General features: G+C 41.6%; 1 protein-coding gene across 2 annotated transcripts in view; it reads right to left on the bottom strand.

The window, feature by feature from the left end:
• Window positions 1-24296, bottom strand: part of LOC135522901 (guanine nucleotide-binding protein G(olf) subunit alpha-like) — a 120030-nt gene that overhangs the window by 4680 nt on the left and 91054 nt on the right. The window contains exons 6-8 of one of the 2 annotated variants that reach the window (XM_064949591.1): window positions 4591-4645; window positions 1363-1436; window positions 678-751 (exon numbers count right to left, since the gene is read on the bottom strand). In XM_064949591.1, coding sequence (XP_064805663.1) covers window positions 678-751; window positions 1363-1436; window positions 4591-4645 — 203 coding nt within the window. Of the gene's footprint in view, window positions 1-675; window positions 752-1362; window positions 1437-4590; window positions 4646-24296 lie in introns of both variants that reach the window. The other variant, XM_064949592.1, reaches the window with a different exon arrangement.

Genomic DNA, 24296 nt, shown 5'->3' on the forward strand with positions numbered 1-24296 from the left:
GTGGGGAGCAGAACAGCACAGTGGGGAGCAGAACAGCACAGTGGGGAGCAGAACAGCACAGTGGGGAGCAGAACAGCACAGTGGGGAGCAGAACAGCACAGTGGGGAGCAGAACAGCACAGTGGGGAGCAGAACAGCACAGTGGGGAGCAGAACAGCACAGTGGGGAGCAGAACAGCACAGTGGGGAGCAGAACAGAACAGAACAGCACAGTGGGGAGCAGAACAGCACAGTGGGGGAGCAGCACAGTGGGGAGCAGAACAGCACAGTGGGGAGCAGAACAGCACAGTGGGGAGCAGAACAGCACAGTGGGGAGCAGAACAGCACAGTGGGGAGCAGAACAGCACAGTGGGGAGCAGAACAGCACAGTGGGGAGCAGAACAGCACAGTGGGGAGCAGAACAGCACAGTGGGGAGCAGAACAGCACAGTGGGGAGCAGAACAGCACAGTGGGGAGCAGAACAGCACAGTGGGGAGCAGTGGGGAGCAGAACAGCACAGTGTAGGGAGCAGAACAGCACAGTGGGGAGCAGAACAGGGAGCAGAGCACAGACAGCACAATAGGGAGCAGAACAGCACAGTGGGGAGCAGAACAGCACAGTGGGGAGCAGAACAGCACAGTGGGGAGCAGAACAGCACAGTGGGGAGCAGAACAGCACAGTGGGGAGCAGAACTGTACACAGAATCCAAACTCACCGTTAAAGCACTGGATCCACTTTCTCCTCTCGTCTCTCTGGCCGCCTACATCAAACATACTGAGAGAGAGGGACAAACCTATTCATTTCTGTATGGGCCAATGTCTGGAAGAAGCACATTTAACTCAACCATGTCTTGATCTCAAACCTTGAGAGACTATTGGACTAGTTTTCTACATGGAGTGATGGTGCTGGAAACAGAGCCCCCTTGTGGGTAAAGTTAACCACAACACTAAACCACTTGGCAGTATGTTGATTTGCCGCGTCATGGTGTTTCAGTGCAGATACTTTCCATGTAGTGTGCATTTGTTAGACAACCAAAATGTTAATTAGCAAAAGGAAAAGACAAAGGACTCTTCCAAAGAAATGTTGGTGTTTGACTGTAAATGGTATGATACTAATCACATTTGACTTAGCTACATTTGTATTTTAACAAATTATGTCCATATAAACAAAAACCTAACACAAACAGAAGCAAAGCTTTGTGCTTTTCATGACAGCCATTTAGAGACAAATTTAAAAAACTACCCTAGACGACCACAAGGTGGGGACATTTCCATGATAACAGGAAACCACCATAGCCATGTACATCCAGTACATTGTTCATACAGTTAAGACAACAGACAATGCTGTGTAACATTACATCACAATGAAGGAAAGGGAACACTTACTGAAAGTTCACTTTGTCGACTTGAAATCTTGTTTCAAAAATACCTGAAGTCAAAACTCGGCAGCGAAGCAAGTCCTGGAGTTCAAAAACAAGAGGGGCACAGAGATGAAGAGATGCACAAAAATAATAAGCAAAATAGAAAGGAAGAAAGAGAGAATTTGAAAACAAATCAAACATGGATAAACTCCCATAACTGTGAGGTGAAATACCGCAGTGTGCAGTCATGTTGCCATGAGAAAAGGGTAGCCAGTGGAGCACAAATAACATCGTAAATACAACCAATATTTATGTTGATTTTCCCTTTCATACTTCAACTACTATCACATTGTTAAAACACTGTACATTGCCAACAATATAACATTTGAAATTAAATGTACTTAATGTTTCCCTTGTTTATTTCCCTTTTGTTTATTGGTCTATTCCATTTGCTTTGGCAATGTAAACATATGTTTACCATGCCAATAAAGCCCTTTGAATTCAATTGCATTGAGAGAGAGAGAGCGAAAAAGAGAGTGACGGAACGAGCGAGAGAGAGAAATAAAGAAGAGAGAGAGAAAGAGTAACGTTTTCCTACACCGTGGTTCAGATGATACAGCTAAACAACACTTAACATGTCATGCATCAGTACATCAGAGCTATGTCATTCATCAGTACATCAGAGCTATGTCATTCATCAGTACATTAGAGAGTCATTCATGTACATCATTCATTCATCAGTACATCAGAGCTATGTCATTCATCAGTACATCAGAGCATAGAGCTGTCATTCATCAGTACATCAGAGCTATGTCATTCATCAGTACATCAGAGCTATGTCATTCATGTACATCATTCATTCATCAGTACATCAGAGCTATGTCATTCATCAGTACATCAGAGCTATGTCATTCATCAGTACACATCAGAGTACATTAGAGCTGTCATTCATCAGTACATTAGAGCTATGTCATTCATCAGTACATCAGAGCTATGTCATTCATCAGTCATTCATCATCAGTACATCAGAGCTATGTCATTCATCAGTACATCAGAGCTCATGTCATTCATCAGTACATCAGAGCTATGTCATTCATCAGTACATCATGTCATTCATCAGTACATCAGAGATATGTCATTCATCAGTACATTAGAGCTATGTCATTCATCATTAGAGCTATGTCATTCATCATCATTAGAGCTATGTCATTCATCAGTACATCAGAGCTGTCATTCATCAGTACATTAGAGCTATGTCATTCATCAGCCATTCACATCATTAGAGCTGTCATTCATTCATCAGTACATCAGAGCTATGTCATTCATCAGTACATCAGAGCTATGTCATTCATCAGTACATCAGAGCTATGTCATTCATCAGTACATTAGAGCTATGTCATTCATCAGTACATCAGAGCTATGTCATTCATCAGTACATCAGAGCTATGTCATTCATCAGTACATCAGAGCTGTCATTCATCAGTACATTAGAGCTATGTCATTCATCAGTACATCAGAGCTGTCATTCATCAGTACATCAGAGCTATGTCATTCATTCATCAGTACATTCATCATCAGAGCTATGTCATTCATCAGTACATCAGAGCTGTCATTCATCAGTACATTAGAGCTATGTCATTCATCAGTACATCAGAGCTATGTCATTCATCAGTACATCAGAGCTATGTCATTCATCAGTACATCAGAGCTATGTCATTCATCAGTACATCAGAGCTATGTCATTCATCAGTACATTAGAGCTATGTCATTCATCAGTACATCAGAGCTATGTCATTCATCAGTACATCAGAGCTATGTCATTCATCAGTACATCAGAGCTATGTCATTCATTCATCAGTACATCAGAGAGCTATGTCATTCATCAGTACATCATTCATCAGCTACATAGAGCTATCATTCATCAGTACATTAGAGTACATATGTCATTCATCAGTACATAGAGCTAGTCATTCATCAGTACATCAGCTATGTCATTCATCAGTACATCAGAGTACTGTCATTCATCAGTACATTAGAGCTATGTCATTCATCAGTACATCAGAGCTATGTCATTCATTACATCAGAGCATGTCATTCATCATACAGAGCTACATGTCATTCATTCATCAGTACATCAGAGCTATGTCATTCATCAGTACATAGAGCTAGTCATTCATCAGTACATTAGAGCTATGTCATTCATCAGTACATCAGAGCTGTCATTCATCATCAGAGCATGTCATTCATCATCAGAGCAGTCATTCATCAGTACATCAGAGCTATGTCATTCATCAGTACATTAGAGCTATGTCATTCATCAGTACATCAGAGCTATGTCATTCATCAGTACATCAGAGAGTCATTCATCAGTACATGTCATTCATCATCAGAGCTATGTCATCATGTCATTCATCAGTACATCAGAGCTGTCATTACATCAGAGCTATGTCATTCAGTACATTAGAGCTATGTCATTCATCAGTACATCAGAGCTATGTCATTCATCAGTACATTAGAGCTATGTCATTCATCAGTACATTAGAGCTATGTCATTCATCAGTACATTAGAGCTATGTCATTCATCAGTACATCAGAGCTGTCATTCATCAGTACATACAGAGTCATTCATCTATGTCATTCATCAGTACATCAGAGTCATTCATCAGTACATTCATTCAGTACATTAGAGCTATGTCATTCATCAGTACATCAGAGCTATGTCATTCATCAGTACATCAGAGCTATGTCATTCATCAGTACATTAGAGCTATGTCATTCATCAGTACATCAGAGCTATGTCATTCATCAGTACATCAGAGCTATGTCATTCATCAGTACATTAGAGCTATGTCATTCATCAGTACTGTCATTCATCAGTACATCAGAGCTATGTCATTCATCAGTACATCAGAGCTATGTCATTCATCAGTACATCAGAGCTATGTCATTGTACATTCATCAGTACATCAGAGCTGTCATTCATCAGTAGAGCTATGTCATTCATCAGTACATCAGAGCTATGTCATTCATCAGTACATTAGAGCTATGTCATTCATCAGTACATTAGAGCTATGTCATTCATCAGTACATTAGAGCTATGGCATTCATCAGTACATCAGAGCTGTCATTCATCAGTACATTAGAGCTATGTCATTCATCAGTACATCAGAGCTGTCATTCAACAGTACATCAGAGCTATGTCATTCATCAGTACATTAGAGCTATGCTCTAGAATGTTGAAAAGCCTGCTAACCTGATCTGTTGGTGTGTAGTCATTCGACCTCACAGACTCAATTTTGTTCAAGAAGCTGCAAAACAGGAAACAAAAGACATAATTATGTGACACTGGCCTGGATCTAAGGAACAGTACATATCACTGACATTACAGTAGAAGAGATAAAGATCTGACTCTACACATTTTAACTAAGGAAAAGCATTAAGAAGAAATAAAGTCATTTTTGTGTGTTTGTTGCCATGGTGTCTTTAAACCACTCCCATACCGCACGCACGCACGCACGCACGCACGCACGCGCTCCAGTGTGTTCCTGGATAGATGCAGCATATGGCTGGACATGGCGGCTGGTTTTGGAGCTGGGGCTCTGAGACAGTCAGTGGTTAGGGACTGGAGAAGAGGGAGGGACAGTGAGAACACTAGAGAAATACACACTTCAACATAATGTGTTTCTATCAAACAGACAGTGGATCAGAGGTCTAGCCAAGCAAAGAACAATCATTTCATTACATAGCTATATCTGTTCTAACTGCCAAAATAAAGGAAAAATTTGAGGAAATGAGGGAACAACGTATATTGAAAGCAGGTGCGAACACACAGGTGTGGTTCCTGGGTCAATTAAGCAATTAACATCCCATCATGCTTAGGATCATGTATAAAACGCCCAGTTACCCACTATTCTGGCTACCATGGCTAGAAGAAGAGATCTCAGTGACTTTGAAAGAGGGGTCTCAAAGGAGTTTAGGGTGTGTGTGTGAATGTGTGTGTGAGTGTGTGTCTCTCTGTCTCTCTCAGTCTCCAGATCTCAACCCATTTGAACACTTACGGGAGATTCTGGTGTGGTGCCTGAGACAGCGTTTTCCAGCACCATCAACACCAAATTATAGACATTCTCGTGGAATAATGGTGTCACATCCCTCCAGTAAATCAAATCATCAAATCAAATTTTATTTGTCACATACACATGATTAGCAGATGTTAATGCGAGTGTAGCGAAATGCTTGTGCTTCTAGTTCCGACAATGCAGTAATAACCAACAAGTAATCTAACTAACAATTCCAAAACTACTGTCTTATACACAGTGTAAGGGGATAAAGAATATGTACATAAAGATATATGAATGAGTGATGGTACAGAGCAGCATAGGCAAGATACAGTAGATGGTATCGAGTACAGTATATACATATGAGATGAGTATGTAAACAAAGTGGCATAGTTAAAGTGGCTAGTGATACATGTATTACATAAAGATGCAGTGGATGATATAGAGTGCAGTATACAGTAGAGTTCCAGACACTTGTAGAATCTATGCCAAGGTCCATTGAACCTGTTCTGGCTTGTGGTGCCCAACGCCCTATTAAGACACTTTATGTTGGTGATTCCTTTATTTTGGAAGTTTCATGTAAATATGTAAATAAATATAAATATATATATAAATATAAATATGTAAATAAATATAAATATGTATATAAATATATAAATAAATATATATATAAATATATATATAAATAAATATATATATATAAATATATGTATATATATATATATATAAATATATAAATATATATATATATATAAATATAGTTCGCTCTATTCACTGTATTTCTATCTACTGCATTCTGAACATGTCACTTCACTACATAGTTAAACTCAAAAAATAAATGTCCTTTCACTGTCAACTGTTTATTTTCAGCAAATTTAACGTGTAAATATTTGTATGAACATTGATTCAACAACTGAGACATAAACTGAACAAGTTCCACAGACATGTGACGAACAGGAATGGAATAATGTGTCCCTGAACAAAGGGGGAGGGGGATCAAAATCAAAAGTAACAGTCCGTATCTGGTGTGGCCACCAGCTGCATTAAGTACTGCAGTGCATCTCCTCCTCATGGACTGCACCAGATTTGCCAGATCTTGCTGTGAGATGTTACCCCACTCTTCCACCAGGGCACCTGCAAGTTCCCAAACATTTCTGTGGGGAATGGCCCCAGCCCTCACCCTTCGATCCAACAGGTCCCAGACATGCTCAATGGGATTGAGATCCGGGCTCTTCACTGGCCATGGCAGAACACTGATATTCTTGTCTTGCAGGAAATCAGCCATACTGCTCGTTCTGTGCGTGGTGGCATTGTCATGCTGGAGGGTCATGTCAGGACGAGCCTGCAGGAAGGGTACCACATGAGGGAGGAAGATGTCTTCCCTGTAACGCACATCATTGAGATTGCCAACAATGACAACAAGCTCAGTCCGATGATGCTGTGACACACCGCCCCAGACCATGACGGACCCTCCACCTCCAAATCGATCCCGCTCCAGAGTACAGGCCTCGGTGTAACGCTCATTCCTTCAACGATAAGCGTGAATCTGACCATCACCCCTGGTGAGACAAAACCGTGACCCGCCAGTGAAGACCACTTTTGCCAGTCCTGTCTGGTCCAGTGACGGTGGGTTTGTGCCCAAAGTTGACGTTGTTGCCGGTGATGTTTGGTGAGGACCTGCCTTACAACAGGTCTACAAGCACTCAGTCCAGCCTCTCTCAACCGATTGCGGACAGTCTGAGCACTGATGGAGGGTTTGCTTATTCCTGATTTAACTCGGGCAGTTGTAGTTGCCATCCTGTACCTGTCCCGCAGGTGTGATGTTCGGATGTACCGATCCTGTGCAGGTGTCGTTACACGTGGTCTGCCACTGCGAGGACGATCAGCTGTCCGTCCTGTCTCGCTGTAGCACCGTCTTAGGCGTCTCACAGTACAGACATAGAAATGTATTGCAGTCCTCATGCCTCCTTGCAGCATGAGGCACATTCACGCAGATGAGCAGGGACCCTGGGCATCTTTCTTTTGGTGTTTTTCAGAGTCAGTAGAAATGCCTCTTTAGTGTCTTAAGTTTTCATAACTGTGACCTTAATTGCCTACCGTCTGTAAGATGTTAGTGTCTTAACGACCATTCCACAGGTGCATGTTCATTAATTGTTTATGGTTCATTGAACAAGCATGGGAAACAGTGTTTAAACCCTTTACAATGAAGATCTGTGAAGTTATTTGGAATTTTATTTTTTATGAAAGACAGGGTCCTGAAAAGGGGACATTTCTTTTTTTTGCTGAGTTTATATCGCTAGGAGACATCGTTATGCTGAATGACTAACACTACTGCAGATCTCATCCCCAGGCTGTACCATCCCTCCCCAGCAGAGGGCGGCCTCCTCTTCCTGTTCCATTATTAAAGACAGCAGTTAGTTCCTGCCATAGAGCTAGATCAGACCATCTTGTTCTGGTGTGCACGAGCTGTATGTTCCCTGGTTGTATGTGTGTGTGTCCCTGCGGTCCCAAACCCCAGGCACGCGCGCGCACATTTGTAACCGCTGAACCACCACCCGAAACATCCCAATTCTATTTTACTCTATTCGGCTGTCTTCTATTCGGCTGTCTTCTATTCGGCTGTCTTCTATTCGGCTGTCTTCTATTCGGCTGTCTTCTATTCTACACTGAGGAGGGAACAACCACAAAAGTCAGTTCTGTAAAGTTTTACTTGAGGTTGTGTTCTAACTTAAGAATTGACTTATAGGAACTGACAAATATATAGGCCTGCGCGTCATTACAATGATCAAACGTTGAGCATTAGGGAGGTCCGATATCAAGTCTATTTAACCAGGTCCATTATAAAGAACTAACCAGGTAGCTACATCATTATGTATTTAACCAGGTCCATTATGAAGAACTAACCAGGTAGTTACATCATTATGAATTTAACCAGGTCCATTTAACCAGGTTACATCAGAATCTATTTAACCAGGTCCATTATAAAGAACTAACCAGGTAGCTACATCATTATGTATTTAACCAGGTCCATTATAAAGAACTTACCAGGTAGTTACATCAGAATCTATTTAACCAGGTCCATTATAAAGAACTAACCAGGTAGTTAAATCATAATGTATTTAACCAGGTCCATTATAAAGAACTAACCAGGTAGTTACATCAGAATGTATTTAACCAGGTCCATTATTAGTTCTTTATAATGGACCTGGTTAAATACATTATGATTTAACTACCTGGTTAGTTCTTTATAATGGACCTGGTTAAATACATTCTGATGTAACTACCTGGTTAGTTCTTTATAATGGACCAGTTGGTACCAGGCAGTAACCAATGGAATTATTTAGTAAGAACCATAGTTAATAAGATGTTACCAACCCTCTTATACAAGTTACACAGAAACCCCAAAACAAAAAAGTATCCTATAGAGTTTGGGCCTGTAAACACGACCAAACACAGCCACGTTTCATAATTCCCTCTCCCTGACTGAGTGATCCCCATCCCTTGCTACCAACACTCAGCTCTTAAACGCAAGGTTGAACTGTTACTCCACTAAACACAGGCCAGTGCTTCCCTGTTTTAATTTGACCCATGGACTTGTCCACAGCCTAAATCTACTGGCTGATGCTATTAATTGGTCGAATGGAAAGATGGGATCAATAGTTTCCACATTTTGAGTGTCTGTGGTGGTCAGTGTGGAAATCGGGTCACTCAACAAAACGATCACTCACGATACAACACACAGAGAATGGCTTCACCAGAAGAACCAGACGCTTTCAAAATAGCAGGGAGAGAAATATGGATGATTGAGACGGCCTATACTGTAGTCTCTCCTCATGACAGATAATCATACAAAGAAGAGAATGGAAACATTTTAGACCACAAGTTATGACCAAAAGGCACATCTGTAAGCTTGATGGAGTATGAAGCCATTTCACAATAGGATGCTGTATACATAACACACACACACACACACACACACACACACACACACACACACACACACACACACACACACACACACACACAGTAACACCAAAGCAAGGCCCTAAAATACACTGAAAAATATAAAACATAACATGTAAAATGTTGGTCCCATGTTTCATGAGCTGAAATAAAAGACCCCAGAAATTCTCCATATGCACAAAAAGCTGATTTCTCTCAAATTCTGTCAGTGAGCAGTTCTTCTTGGCCAAGACAATCCCTCCACCTGCCCGTTGTAGCATATCAGCATGATCATTCCACAGATACAGCTTGTGCTGGGGGCAATAAAAGGTCATTCTATAATGTGCAGTTGTGTCACACAACACAATGTTATAGATGTGTAAGGTTTTGAAGGAGTGTGCAATTGGCATGCTGACTGCTGGAATTGACATTTGGAGTTTTCTTACTACTACATGTCAGGGAGTGTTCTTACTACTACATGTCAGGGAGTGTTCTTACTACTACATGTCAGGGAGTGTTCTTACTACTACATGTCAGGGAGTGTTCTTACTACTACTACATGTCAGGGAGTGTTCTTACTACTACATGTCAGGGAGTGTTCTTACTACTACATGTCAGGGAGTGTTCTTACTACTACTACATGTCAGAGAGTGTTCTTACTACTACTACACGTCAGAGAGTGTTCTTACTACTACTACATGTTAGGGAGTGTTCTTACTACTACTACAACATGTTAGGGAGTGTTCTTATTACTACTACAACATGTTAGGGAGTGTTCTTACTACTACTACAACAACATGGTTAGGGAGTGTTCTTACTACTACTACAACAACAACATGTTAGGGAGTGTTCTTACTACTACTACAACATGTTAGGGAGTGTTCTTAATACGACTACATGTTAGGGAGTGTTCTTACTACTACTACATGTTAGGGAGTGTTCTTACTACTACTACATGTCAGGGAATGTTCTTACTACTACTACATGTCAGGGAATGTTCTTACTACTACTACATGTCAGGGAGTGTTCTTACTACTACTACATGTCAGGGAGTGTTCTTACTACTACTACATGTCAGGGAGTGTTCTTACTACTACTACATGTCAGAGAGTGTTCTTACTACTACTACATGTTAGGGAGTGTTCTTACTACTACTACTACATGTTAGGGAGTGTTCTTACTACTACTACTACGTTAGGGAGTGTTCTTACTACTACTACAAGTTAGGGAGTGTTCTTACTACTACTACTACATGTTAGGGAGTGTTCTTACTACTACTACAACATGTTAGGGAGTGTTCTTATTACTACTACAACATGTTAGGGAGTGTTCTTACTACGACTACATGTTAGGGAGTGTTCTTAATAAGACTACATGTTAGGGAGTGTTCTTACTACTACTACATGTTACGGAGTGTTCTTACTACTACTACATGATAGGGAGTGTTCTTACTACTACTACTACATGTCAGGGAAGGTTCTTACTACGACATGTCAGGGAAGGTTCTTACTACGACATGTCAGGGAGTGTTCTTACTACGACATGTCATGGAGTGTTCTTACTACGACATGTCAGGGAGTGTTCTTACTACGACATGTCAGGGAGTGTTCTTACTACGACATGTCAGGGAGTATTCTTACTACAACATGTCAGGGAGTGTTCTTACTACGACATGTCAGGGAGTGTTCTTACTACAACATGTTAGGGAGTGTTCTTACTACGACAACATGTTAGGGAGTGTTCTTACTACGACTACATGTTAGGGAGTGTTCTTACTACTACTACATGTTAGGGAGTGTTCTTACTACTACACGTTAGGGAGTGTTCTTACTACTACTACACGTTAGGGAGTGTTCTTACTACGACTACATGTTAGGGAGTGTTCTTAATACTACTACATGTTAGGGAGTGTTCTTAATACGACTACATGTTAGGGAGTGTTCTTAATACGACTACATGTCAGGGAGTGTTCTTACTACTACATGTCAGGGAGTGTTCTTACTAATACATGTTAGGGAGTGTTCTTACTCCTACATTTCAGGGAGTGTTCTTACTACTACATGTCAGGGAGTGTTATTAAAACTACTACCACTACTACTACTACTACTACTACATGTCAGGGAGTGTTCTTGCTACGACATGTCAGGGAGTGTTCTTACTATGACATGTCAGGGAGTGTTCTTACTACTACTACTACATGTCAGGGAGTGTTCTTACTATGACATGTCAGGGAGTGTTCTTACTACTACTACTACTACATGTCAGGGAGTGTTCTTACTACTACTACTACATGTCAGGGAGTGTTCTTGGTACTACTACATGTCAGGGAGTGTTCTTAGTTCTACTACATGTCAGGGAGTGTTCTTAGTACTACTACATGTCAGGGAGTGTTCTTAGTACTACTACATGTCAGGGAGTGTTCTTACTACTACATGTCAGGGAGTGTTCTTACTACTACATGTCAGGGAGTGTTCTTACTACTACATGTCAGGGAGTGTTCTTACTACTACATGTCAGGGAGTGTTCTTACTACTACATGTCAGGGAGTGTTCTTACTAAGACATGTTAGGGAGTGTTCTTACTCCTACATTTCAGGGAGTGTTCTTACTACTACATGTCAGGGAGTGTTATTAAAACTACTACGCTCAGGGAGTGTTCTTACTACTACTACTACCTGTCAGGGAGTGTTCTTACTACGACATGTCAGGGAGTGTTCTTACTATGACATGTCAGGGAGTGTTTTTACTACTACTACATGTCAGGAGTGTTCTTACTACTACTACTACTACTACATGTCAGGGAGTGTTCTTAAAACTACTACCACTTACTACTACATGTACTACTACATGTCAGGGAGTGTTCTTTCTACGACATGTCAGGGAGTGTTCTTACTATGACATGTCAGGGAGTGTTCTTACTACTACTACTACATGTCAGGGAGTGTTCTTACTACTACTACATGTCAGGGAGTGTCCTTAGTTCTACTACATGTCAGGGAGTGTTCTTAGTACTACTACATGTCAGGGAGTGTTCTTAGTACTACTATGTGTCAGGGAGTGTTCTTAGTACTACTACTACTACATGTCAGGGAGTGTTCTTACTACTACATGTCAGGGAGTGTTCTTACTACCACATGTCAGGGAGTGTTCTTACTACTACATGTCAGGGAGTGTTCTTACTACTACATGTCAGGGAGTGTGGTTACTACCACATGTCAGGGAGTGTTCTTACTACTACATGTCAGGGAGTGTTCTTACTACTACTTGTCATGGCGGAGTACTACATGTTCTTTCTTAGTACTACATGTCAGGGAGTGTTCTTAGTACTACATGTCATGGCGTGTTCTTAGTACTACATGTCACGTGTTCTTAGTACTACATGTCAGGGAGTGTTCTTTACTACTACTACTACATGTCAGGGAGTGTTCTTAGAACTACTACATGTCAGGGCGTGTTCTTAGTACTACATGTCAGGGAGTGTTCTTCCTACTACATGTCAGGGAGTGTTCTTACTACTACATGTCAGGGAGTGTTCTTAGTACTACTACATGTCAGGGAGTGTTATTACTACGACATGTCAGGGAGTGTTCTTCCTACTACATGTCAGGGAGTGTTCTTACTACGACATGTCAGGGAGTGTTCTTACTACGACATGTCAGGGAGTGTTCTTAGAACTACAACTACTACTACTACATGTCAGGGAGTGTTCTTACTACTACATGTTAGGGAGTGTTCTTACTACGACATGTCAGGGAGTGTTCTTAGAACTACAACACTACTACGACATGTCAGGGAGTGTTCTTACTACTACATGTCAGGGAGTGTTCTTACTAACACATGTTAGGGAGTGTTCTTACTACTACATGTTAGGGAGTGTTCTTACTACTACATGTCAGGGAGTGATCTTACTACTACATGTTAGGGAGTGTTCTTACTACGACTACATGTTAGGGAGTGTTCTTACTACGACTACATGTTAGGGAGTGTTCTTACTACGACTACATGTTAGGGAATGTTTTTACTACTACTACATGTTATGGAGTGTTCTTACTACTACATGTCAGGGAGTGTTCTTACTACTACTACATGTCAGGGAGTGTTCTTACTACTACTACATGTTAGGGAGTGTTCTTACTACGAATACATGTTAGGGAGTGTTCTTACTACGACTACATGTTACGACTACATGTTAGGGAGTGTTCTTAGAACTACAACTACTACTACTACTACATGTCAGGGAGTGTTCTTACTACGACATGTCAGGGAGTGTTCTTAGAACTACTACATGTCAGGGAGTGTTCTTACTACAACATGTTAGAGAGTGTTGTTACTACGACATGTCAGAGAGTGTTGTTACTACGACATGTCAGGGAGTGTTCTTACTACGACATGTCAGGGAGTGTTCTTACTACGACATGTCAGGGAGTGTTCTTACTACGACATGTCAGGGAGTGTTCTTACTACGACATGTCAGGGAGTGTTCTTACTACGACATGTCAGGGAGTGTTCTTAGAACTACTACTACATGTCAGGGAGTGTTCTTACTAATACATGTTAGGGAGTGTTCTTAATACTACATTTCAGGGAGTGTTCTTACTACTACATGTCATGGAGTGTTCTTAGAACTACAACTACTACTACTACATGTCAGGGAGTGTTCTTACTACGACATGTCAGGGAGTGTTCTTACTACTACTACTACATGTTAGGGAGTGTTCTTACTACTACTACTACATGTTAGGGAGTGTTCTTACTACTACTACATGTCAGGGAGTGTTCTTAGTACTACTACATGTCAGGGAGCTTTCTTAGTACTACATGTCAGGGAGTGTTATTAAAACTACTACCACTACTACTACTACAACTACTACCTGTCAGGGAGTGTTCTTGCTACGACATGTCAGGGAGTGTTCTTACTATGACATGTCAGGGAGTGTTCTTACTACTACTACTACATGTCAGGGAGTGTTCTTACTACTACTACTACTACTACTACATGTCAGGGAGTGTTATTAAAACTACTACCACTACTACTACTACTACTACATGTCAGGGAGTGTTCTTGCTACGACATGTCAGGGAGTGTTCTTACTATGACATGTCAGGGAGTGTTCTTACTACTACTACTACATGTCAGGGAGTGTTCTTGGTACTACTACATGTCAGGGAGTGTCCTTAGTTCTACTACATGTCAGGGAGTGTTCTTAGTACTACTACATGTCAGGGAGTGTTCTTACTACTACTACATGTCAGGGAGTGTTCTTACTACTACTACATGTCAGGGAGTGTTCTTACTACTACTTGTCAGGGAGTGTTCTTACTACCACATGTCAGGGAGTGTTCTTACTACTACATGTCAGGGAGTGTGGTTACTACCACATGTTAGGGAGTGTTCTTACTACTCTATGTCAGGGAGTGTTCTTACTACTACTTGTCATGGCGTGTTCTTAGTACTACATGTCATGGCGTGTTCTTAGTACTACATGTCATGGCGTGTTCTTAGTACTACATGTCATGGCGTGTTCTTAGTACTACATGTCATGGCGTGTTCTTAGTACTACATGTCATGGCGTGTTCTTAGTACTACATGTCAGGGAGTGTTCTTAGAACTACTACATGTCATGGCGTGTTCTTAGTACTACATGTCAGGGAGTGTTCTTACTACTACATGTCAGGGAGTGTTCTTACTACCACATGTCAGGGAGTGTTCTTCCTACCACATGTCAGGGAGTGTTCTTACTACTACATGTCAGGGAGTGTTCTTCCTACTACATGTCAGGGAGTGTTCTTACTACGACATGTCAGGGAGTGTTCTTACTACGACATGTCAGGGAGTGTTCTTAGAACTACAGCTACTACTACTACATGTCAGGGAGTGTTCTTACTACTACATGTCCGGGAGTGTTCTTACTACGACATGTCAGGGAGTGTTCTTAGAACTACAACACTACTACGACATGTCAGGGAGTGTTCTTACTACTACATGTCAGGGAGTGTTCTTACTAATACATGTTAGGGAGTGTTCTTACTACTACATGTTAGGGAGTGTTCTTACTACTACATGTCAGGGAGTGATCTTACTACTACATGTTAGGGAGTGTTCTTACTACGACTACATGTTAGGGAGTGTTCTTACTACGACTACATGTTAGGGAGTGTTCTTACTACGACTACATGTTAGGGAATGTTTTTACTACTACTACATGTTAGGGAGTGTTCTTACTACTACATGTCAGGGAGTGTTCTTACTACTACTACATGTCAGGGAGTGTTCTTACTACTACTACATGTTAGGGAGTGTTCTTACTACGAATACATGTTAGGGAGTGTTCTTACTACGACTACATGTTAGGGAGTGTTCTTACTACGACTACATGTTAGGGAGTGTTCTTACTACGACTACATGTTAGGGAGTGTTCTTCCTACGACTACATGTTACGACTACATGTTAGGGAATGTTCTTAGAACTACAACTACTACTACTACTACATGTCAGGGAGTGTTCTTACTACGACATGTCAGGGAGTGTTCTTAGAACTACTACTACATGTCAGGGAGTGTTCTTAGAACTACTACTACATGTCAGGGAGTGTTCTTACTACGACATGTCAGGGAGTGTTCTTACTACGACATGTCAGGGAGTGTTCTTACTACGACATGTCAGGGAGTGTTCTTACTACGACATGTCAGGGAGTGTTCTTAGAACTACTACTACATGTCAGGGAGTGTTCTTACTAATACATGTTAGGGAGTGTTCTTAATACTACATTTCAGGGAGTGTTCTTACTACTACATGTCATGGAGTGTTCTTAGAACTACAACTACTACTACTACATGTCAGGGAGTGTTCTTACTACGACATGTCAGGGAGTGTTCTTAGAACTACTACTACTACATGTTAGGGAGTGTTCTTACTACTACTACATGTTAGGGAGTGTTCTTACTACTACTACATGTTAGGGAGTGTTCTTAGAACTACTACATGTCAGGGAGTGTTCTTACTACGACATGTCAGGGAGTGTTCTTAGTACTACTACATGTCAGGGAGCGTTCTTAGTACTACTACATGTCAGGGAGCGTTCTTAGTACTACTACATGTCAGGGAGCGTTCTTAGTACTACTACATGTCAGGGAGCGTTCTTAGTACTACTACATGTCAGGGAGCGTTCTTAGTACTACTACATGTCAGGGAGCGTTCTTAGTACTACTACATGTCAGGGAGCGTTCTTAGTACTACTACATGTCAGGGAGCGTTCTTAGTGCTACTACGTGTCAGGGAGTGTTCTTAGTACTACTACGTGTCAGGGAGTGTTCTTAGTACGACTACTACTACATGTCAGGGAGCGTTCTTAGTATTACTACATGTCAGGGAGCGTTCTTAGTATTACTACATGTCAGGGAGCGTTCTTAGTATTACTACATGTCAGGGAGCGTTCTTAGTATTACTACATGTCAGGGAGTGTTCTTAGTACTACTACATGTCAGGGAGTGTTCTTAGTACTACTATGTGTCAGGGAGTGTTCTTAGTACTACTACTACTACATGTCAGGGAGTGTTCTTACTACTACATGTCAGGGAGTGTTCTTAGAACTACTACTACTACATGTCAGGGAGTGTTCTTACTACGACATGTCAGGGAGTGTTCTTAGTACTACTACATGTCAGGGAGTGTTCTTGGTACTACTACGTGTCAGGGAGCGTTCTTAGTACTACAACGTGTCAGGGAGCGTTCTTAGTACTACTACGTGTCAGGGAGCGTTCTTAGTACTACTACATGTCAGGGAGCTTTCTTAGTACTACATGTCAGGGAGTGTTATTAAAACTACTACCACTACTACTACTACTACTACTACCTGTCAGGGAGTGTTCTTGCTACGACATGTCAGGGAGTGTTCTTACTATGACATGTCAGGGAGTGTTCTTACTACTACTACTACATGTCAGGGAGTGTTCTTACTACTACTACTACTACTACTACATGTCAGGGAGTGTTATTAAAACTACTACCACTACCACTACTACTACTACATGTCAGGGAGTGTTCTTGCTACGACATGTCAGGGAGTGTTCTTACTACTACTACTACATGTCAGGGAGTGTTCTTGGTACTACTACATGTCAGGGAGTGTCCTTAGTTCTACTACATGTCAGGGAGTGTTCTTAGTACTACTACATGTCAGGGAGTGTTCTTAGTACTACTACATGTCAGGGAGTGTTCTTACTACTACTACATGTCAGGGAGTGTTCTTACTACTACTTGTCAGGGAGTGTTCTTACTACCACATGTCAGGGAGTGTTCTTACTACTACATGTCAGGGAGTGTTCTTACTACTACATGTCAGGGAGTGTGGTTACTACCACATGTTAGGGAGTGTTCTTACTACTCTATGTCAGGGAGTGTTCTTACTACTACTTGTCATGGCGTGTTCTTAGTACTACATGTCATGGCGTGTTCTTAGTACTACATGTCATGGCGTGTTCTTAGTACTACATGTCAGGGAGTGTTCTTAGAACTACTACATGTCATGTTCTTAGTACTACATGTCAGGGAGTGTTCTTACTACTACATGTCAGGGAGTGTTCTTACTACCACATGTCAGGGAGTGTTCTTCCTACCACATGTCAGGGAGTGTTCTTACTACTACATGTCAGGGAGTGTTCTTCCTACTACATGTCAGGGAGTGTTCTTACTACGACATGTCAGGGAGTGTTCTTACTACGACATGTCAGGGAGTGTTCTTAGAACTACAACACTACTACGACATGTCAGGGAGTGTTCTTACTACTACATGTCAGGGAGTGTTCTTACTAATACATGTTAGGGAGTGTTCTTACTACTACATGTTAGGGAGTGTTCTTACTACTACATGTCAGGGAGTGATCTTACTACTACATGTTAGGGAGTGTTCTTACTACGACTACATGTTAGGGAGTGTTCTTACTACGACTACATGTTAGGGAGTGTTCTTACTACGACTACATGTTAGGGAATGTTTTTACTACTACTACATGTTAGGGAGTGTTCTTACTACTACATGTCAGGGAGTGTTCTTACGACTACTACATGTCAGGGAGTGTTCTTACTACTACTACATGTTAGGGAGTGTTCTTACTACGAATACATGTTAGGGAGTGTTCTTACTATGACTACATGTTAGGGAGTGTTCTTACTACGACTACATGTTATGGAGTGTTCTTACTACGACTACATGTTAGGGAGTGTTCTTCCTACGACTACATGTTACGACTACATGTTAGGGAGTGTTCTTAGAACTACAACTACTACTACTACTACATGTCAGGGAGTGTTCTTACTACGACATGTCAGGGAGTGTTCTTAGAACTACTACTACTACTACATGTCAGGGAGTGTTCTTACTACAACATGTTAGAGAGTGTTGTTACTACGACATGTCAGAGAGTGTTGTTACTACGACATGTCAGGGAGTGTTCTTACTAATACATGTTAGGGAGTGTTCTTAATACTACATTTCAGGGAGTGTTCTTACTACTACATGTCATGGAGTGTTCTTAGAACTACAACTACTACTACTACATGTCAGGGAGTGTTCTTACTACGACATGTCAGGGAGTGTTCTTACTACTACTACTACATGTTAGGGAGTGTTCTTACTACTACTACTACATGTTAGGGAGTGTTCTTACTACTACTACATGTTAGGGAGTGTTCTTAGAACTACTACATGTCAGGGAGTGTTCTTACTACGACATGTCAGGGAGTGTTCTTAGTACTACTACATGTCAGGGAGCGTTCTTAGTACTACTACATGTCAGGGAGCGTTCTTAGTACTACTACATGTCAGGGAGCGTTCTTAGAACTACTACATGTCAGGGAGTGATCTTACTACTACATGTTAGGGAGTGTTCTTACTACGACTACATGTTAGGGAGTGTTCTTACTACGACTACATGTTAGGGAGTGTTCTTACTACGACTACATGTTAGGGAATGTTTTTACTACTACTACATGTTAGGGAGTGTTCTTACTACTACATGTCAGGGAGTGTTCTTACTACTACTACATGTCAGGGAGTGTTCTTACTACTACTACATGTTAGGGAGTGTTCTTACTACGAATACATGTTAGGGAGTGTTCTTACTACGACTACATGTTAGGGAGTGTTCTTACTACGACTACATGTTAGGGAGTGTTCTTACTACGACTACATGTTAGGGAATGTTTTTACTACTACTACATGTCAGGGAGTGTTCTTACTACGACATGTCAGGGAGTGTTCTTAGTACTACTACATGTCAGGGAGCGTTCTTAGTACTACTACATGTCAGGGAGCGTTCTTAGTACTACTACATGTCAGGGAGCGTTCTTAGTACTACTACATGTCAGGGAGCGTTCTTAGTACTACTACATGTCAGGGAGTGTTCTTAGTACTACTACATGTCAGGGAGCGTTCTTAGTACTACTACATGTCAGGGAGCGTTCTTAGTACTACTACGTGTCAGGGAGCGTTCTTAGTACTACTACGTGTCAGGGAGTGTTCTTAGTACTACTACGTGTCAGGGAGTGTTCTTAGTACGACTACTACTACATGTCAGGGAGCGTTCTTAGTATTACTACATGTCAGGGAGCGTTCTTAGTATTACTACATGTCAGGGAGTGTTCTTACTACTACATGTCCGGGAGTGTTCTTACTACGACATGTCAGGGAGTGTTCTTAGAACTACAACACTACTACGACATGTCAGGGAGTGTTCTTAGTACTACTACGTGTCAGGGAGTGTTCTTAGTACGACTACTACTACATGTCAGGGAGCGTTCTTAGTATTACTACATGTCAGGGAGCGTTCTTAGTATTACTACATGTCAGGGAGCGTTCTTAGTACTACTACATGTCATGGAGTGTTCTTAGTACTACTACATGTCAGGGAGTGTTCTTAGTACTACAACGTGTCAGGGAGTGTTCTTAGTACTACAACGTGTCAGGGAGTGTTCTTAGTACTACTACGTGTCAGGGAGTGTTCTTAGTACTACTACATGTCAGGGAGCGTTCTTAGTACTACTACATGTCAGGGAGTGTTCTTGGTACTACTACGTGTCAGGGAGCGTTCTTAGTACTACAACGTGTCAGGGAGCGTTCTTAGTACTACTACGTGTCAGGGAGCGTTCTTAGTACTACTACGTGTCAGGGAGCATTCTTGCTACAACATGTCAGGGAGTGTTCTTAGTGCTACAACATGTCACAGAGTTTTCTTGCTACAACATGTCAGCGAGTGTTCTTACTACTACATGTCACGGAGTGTTCTTAGTACTACATGTCAGGGAGTGTTCTTACTACTACGTGTCAGGGAGTGTTCTTACTACTACATGTCAGGGAGTGTGGTTACTACCACATGTTAGGGAGTGTTCTTACTACTACATGTCAGGGAGTGTTCTTACTACTACTTGTCATGGCGTGTTCTTAGTACTACATGTCATGGCGTGTTCTTAGTACTACATGTCATGGCGTGTTCTTAGTACTACATGTCATGGCGTGTTCTTAGTACTACATGTCATGGCGTGTTCTTAGTACTACATGTCATGGCGTGTTCTTAGTACTACATGTCAGGGAGTGTTCTTAGAACTACTACATGTCATGGCGTGTTCTTAGTACTACATGTCAGGGAGTGTTCTTACTACTACATGTCAGGGAGTGTTCTTCCTACCACATGTCAGGGAGTGTTCTTCCTACCACATGTCAGGGAGTGTTCTTCCTACTACATGTCAGGGAGTGTTCTTCCTACTACATGTCAGGGAGTGTTCTTACTACGACATGTCAGGGAGTGTTCTTACTACGACATGTCAGGGAGTGTTCTTAGAACTACAACTACTACATGTCAGGGAGTGTTCTTACTACTACATGTCCGGGAGTGTTCTTACTACGACATGTCAGGGAGTGTTCTTAGAACTACAACACTACTACGACATGTCAGGGAGTGTTCTTACTACTACATGTCAGGGAGTGTTCTTACTAATACATGATAGGGAGTGTTCTTACTACTACATGTTAGGGAGTGTTCTTACTACTACATGTCAGGGAGTGATCTTACTACTACATGTTAGGGAGTGTTCTTACTACGACTACATGTTAGGGAGTGTTCTTACTACGACTACATGTTAGGGAGTGTTCTTACTACGACTACATGTTAGGGAATGTTTTTACTACTACTACATGTTAGGGAGTGTTCTTACTACTACATGTCAGGGAGTGTTCTTCCTACCACATGTCAGGGAGTGTTCTTCCTACCACATGTCAGGGAGTGTTCTTCCTACTACATGTCAGGGAGTGTTCTTCCTACTACATGTCAGGGAGTGTTCTTACTACGACATGTCAGGGAGTGTTCTTACTACGACATGTCAGGGAGTGTTCTTAGAACTACAACTACTACATGTCAGGGAGTGTTCTTACTACTACATGTCCGGGAGTGTTCTTACTACGACATGTCAGGGAGTGTTCTTAGAACTACAACACTACTACGACATGTCAGGGAGTGTTCTTAGTACTACTACGTGTCAGGGAGTGTTCTTAGTACGATTACTACTACATGTCAGGGAGCGTTCTTAGTATTACTACATGTCAGGGAGCGTTCTTAGTATTACTACATGTCAGGGAGCGTTCTTAGTATTACTACATGTCAGGGAGCGTTCTTAGTACTACTACATGTCACGGAGTGTTCTTAGTACTACTACATGTCAGGGAGTGTTCTTAGTACTACAACGTGTCAGGGAGTGTTCTTAGTACTACAACGTGTCAGGGAGTGTTCTTAGTACTACAACGTGTCAGGGAGTGTTCTTAGTACTACTACGTGTCAGGGAGTGTTCTTAGTACTACTACATGTCAGGGAGCGTTCTTAGTACTACTACATGTCAGGGAGTGTTCTTGGTACTACTACGTGTCAGGGAGCGTTCTTAGTACTACAACGTGTCAGGGAGCGTTCTCAGTACTACTACGTGTCAGGGAGCGTTCTTAGTACTACTACGTGTCAGGGAGCGTTCTTGCTACAACATGTCAGGGAGCGTTCTTAGTACTACAACATGTCAGGGAGTGTTCTTGCTACAACATGTCAGGGAGTGTTCTTACTACAACATGTCACGGAGTGTTCTTAGTACTACATGTCAAGGAGTGTTCTTACTACTACATGTCAGGGAGTGTTCTTACTACTACATGTCAGGGAGTGTGGTTACTACCACATGTTAGGGAGTGTTCTTACTACTACATGTCAGGGAGTGTTCTTACTACTACTTGTCATGGCGTGTTCTTAGTACTACATGTCATGGCGTGTTCTTAGTACTACATGTCATGGCGTGTTCTTAGTACTACATGTCATGGCGTGTTCTTAGTACTACATGTCATGGCGTGTTCTTAGTACTACATGTCATGGCGTGTTCTTAGTACTACATGTCATGGCGTGTTCTTAGTACTACATGTCAGGGAGTGTTCTTAGAACTACTACATGTCATGGCGTGTTCTTAGTACTACATGTCAGGGAGTGTTCTTACTACTACATGTCAGGGAGTGTTCTTCCTACCACATGTCAGGGAGTGTTCTTCCTACCACATGTCAGGGAGTGTTCTTCCTACTACATGTCAGGGAGTGTTCTTCCTACTACATGTCAGGGAGTGTTCTTACTACGACATGTCAGGGAGTGTTCTTACTACGACATGTCAGGGAGTGTTCTTAGAACTACAACTACTACATGTCAGGGAGTGTTCTTACTACTACATGTCCGGGAGTGTTCTTACTACGACATGTCAGGGAGTGTTCTTACTACGACACTACTACGACATGTCAGGGAGTGTTCTTACTACTACATGTCAGGGAGTGTTCTTACTAATACATGATAGGGAGTGTTCTTACTACTACATGTTAGGGAGTGTTCTTACTACTACATGTCAGGGAGTGATCTTACTACTACATGTTAGGGAGTGTTCTTACTACGACTACATGTTAGGGAGTGTTCTTACTACGATTACATGTTAGGGAGTGTTCTTACTACGACTACATGTTAGGGAATGTTTTTACTACTACTACATGTTAGGGAGTGTTCTTACTACTACATGTCAGGGAGTGTTCTTACTACTACTACATGTTAGGGAGTGTTCTTACTACGACTACATGTTAGGGAGTGTTCTTACTACGACTACATGTTAGGGAGTGTTCTTACTACGACTACATGTTAGGGAGTGTTCTTACTACGACTACATGTTAGGGAGTGTTCTTACTACGACTACACGTTACGACTACATGTTAGGGAGTGTTCTTACTACGACATGTCAGGGAGTGTTCTTAGAACTACTACTACTACTACATGTCAGGGAGTGTTCTTACTACAACATGTTAGAGAGTGTTGTTACTACGACATGTCAGAGAGTGTTGTTACTACGACATGTCAGGGAGTGTTCTTACTACGACATGTCAGGGAGTGTTCTTACTACGACATGTCAGGGAGTGTTCTTACTACGACATGTCAGGGAGTGTTCTTAGAACTACTACTACATGTCAGGGAGTGTTCTTACTAATACATGTTAGGGAGTGTTCTTACTACTACATTTCAGGGAGTGTTCTTACTACTACATGTCATGGAGTGTTCTTAGAACTACAACTACATGTCAGGGAGTGTTCTTACTACGACATGTCAGGGAGTGTTCTTACTACTACTACTACATGTTAGGGAGTGTTCTTACTACTACATGTCGTGGAGTGTTCTTAGAACTACAACTACTACTACTACATGTCAGGGAGTGTTCTTACTACGACATGTCAGGGAGTGTTCTTACTACTACTACTACATGTTAGGGAGTGTTCTTACTACTACTACTACGTTAGGGAGTGTTCTTACTACTACTACTACATGTTAGGGAGTGTTCTTACTACTACTACTACGTTAGGGAGTGTTCTTACTACTACTACATGTTAGGGAGTGTTCTTAGAACTACAACTACTACA

The sequence above is a fragment of the Oncorhynchus masou genome, chromosome 30, assembly GCF_036934945.1.
Source record: "Oncorhynchus masou masou isolate Uvic2021 chromosome 30, UVic_Omas_1.1, whole genome shotgun sequence".
Classification (NCBI taxonomy): domain Eukaryota; kingdom Metazoa; phylum Chordata; class Actinopteri; order Salmoniformes; family Salmonidae; genus Oncorhynchus; species Oncorhynchus masou.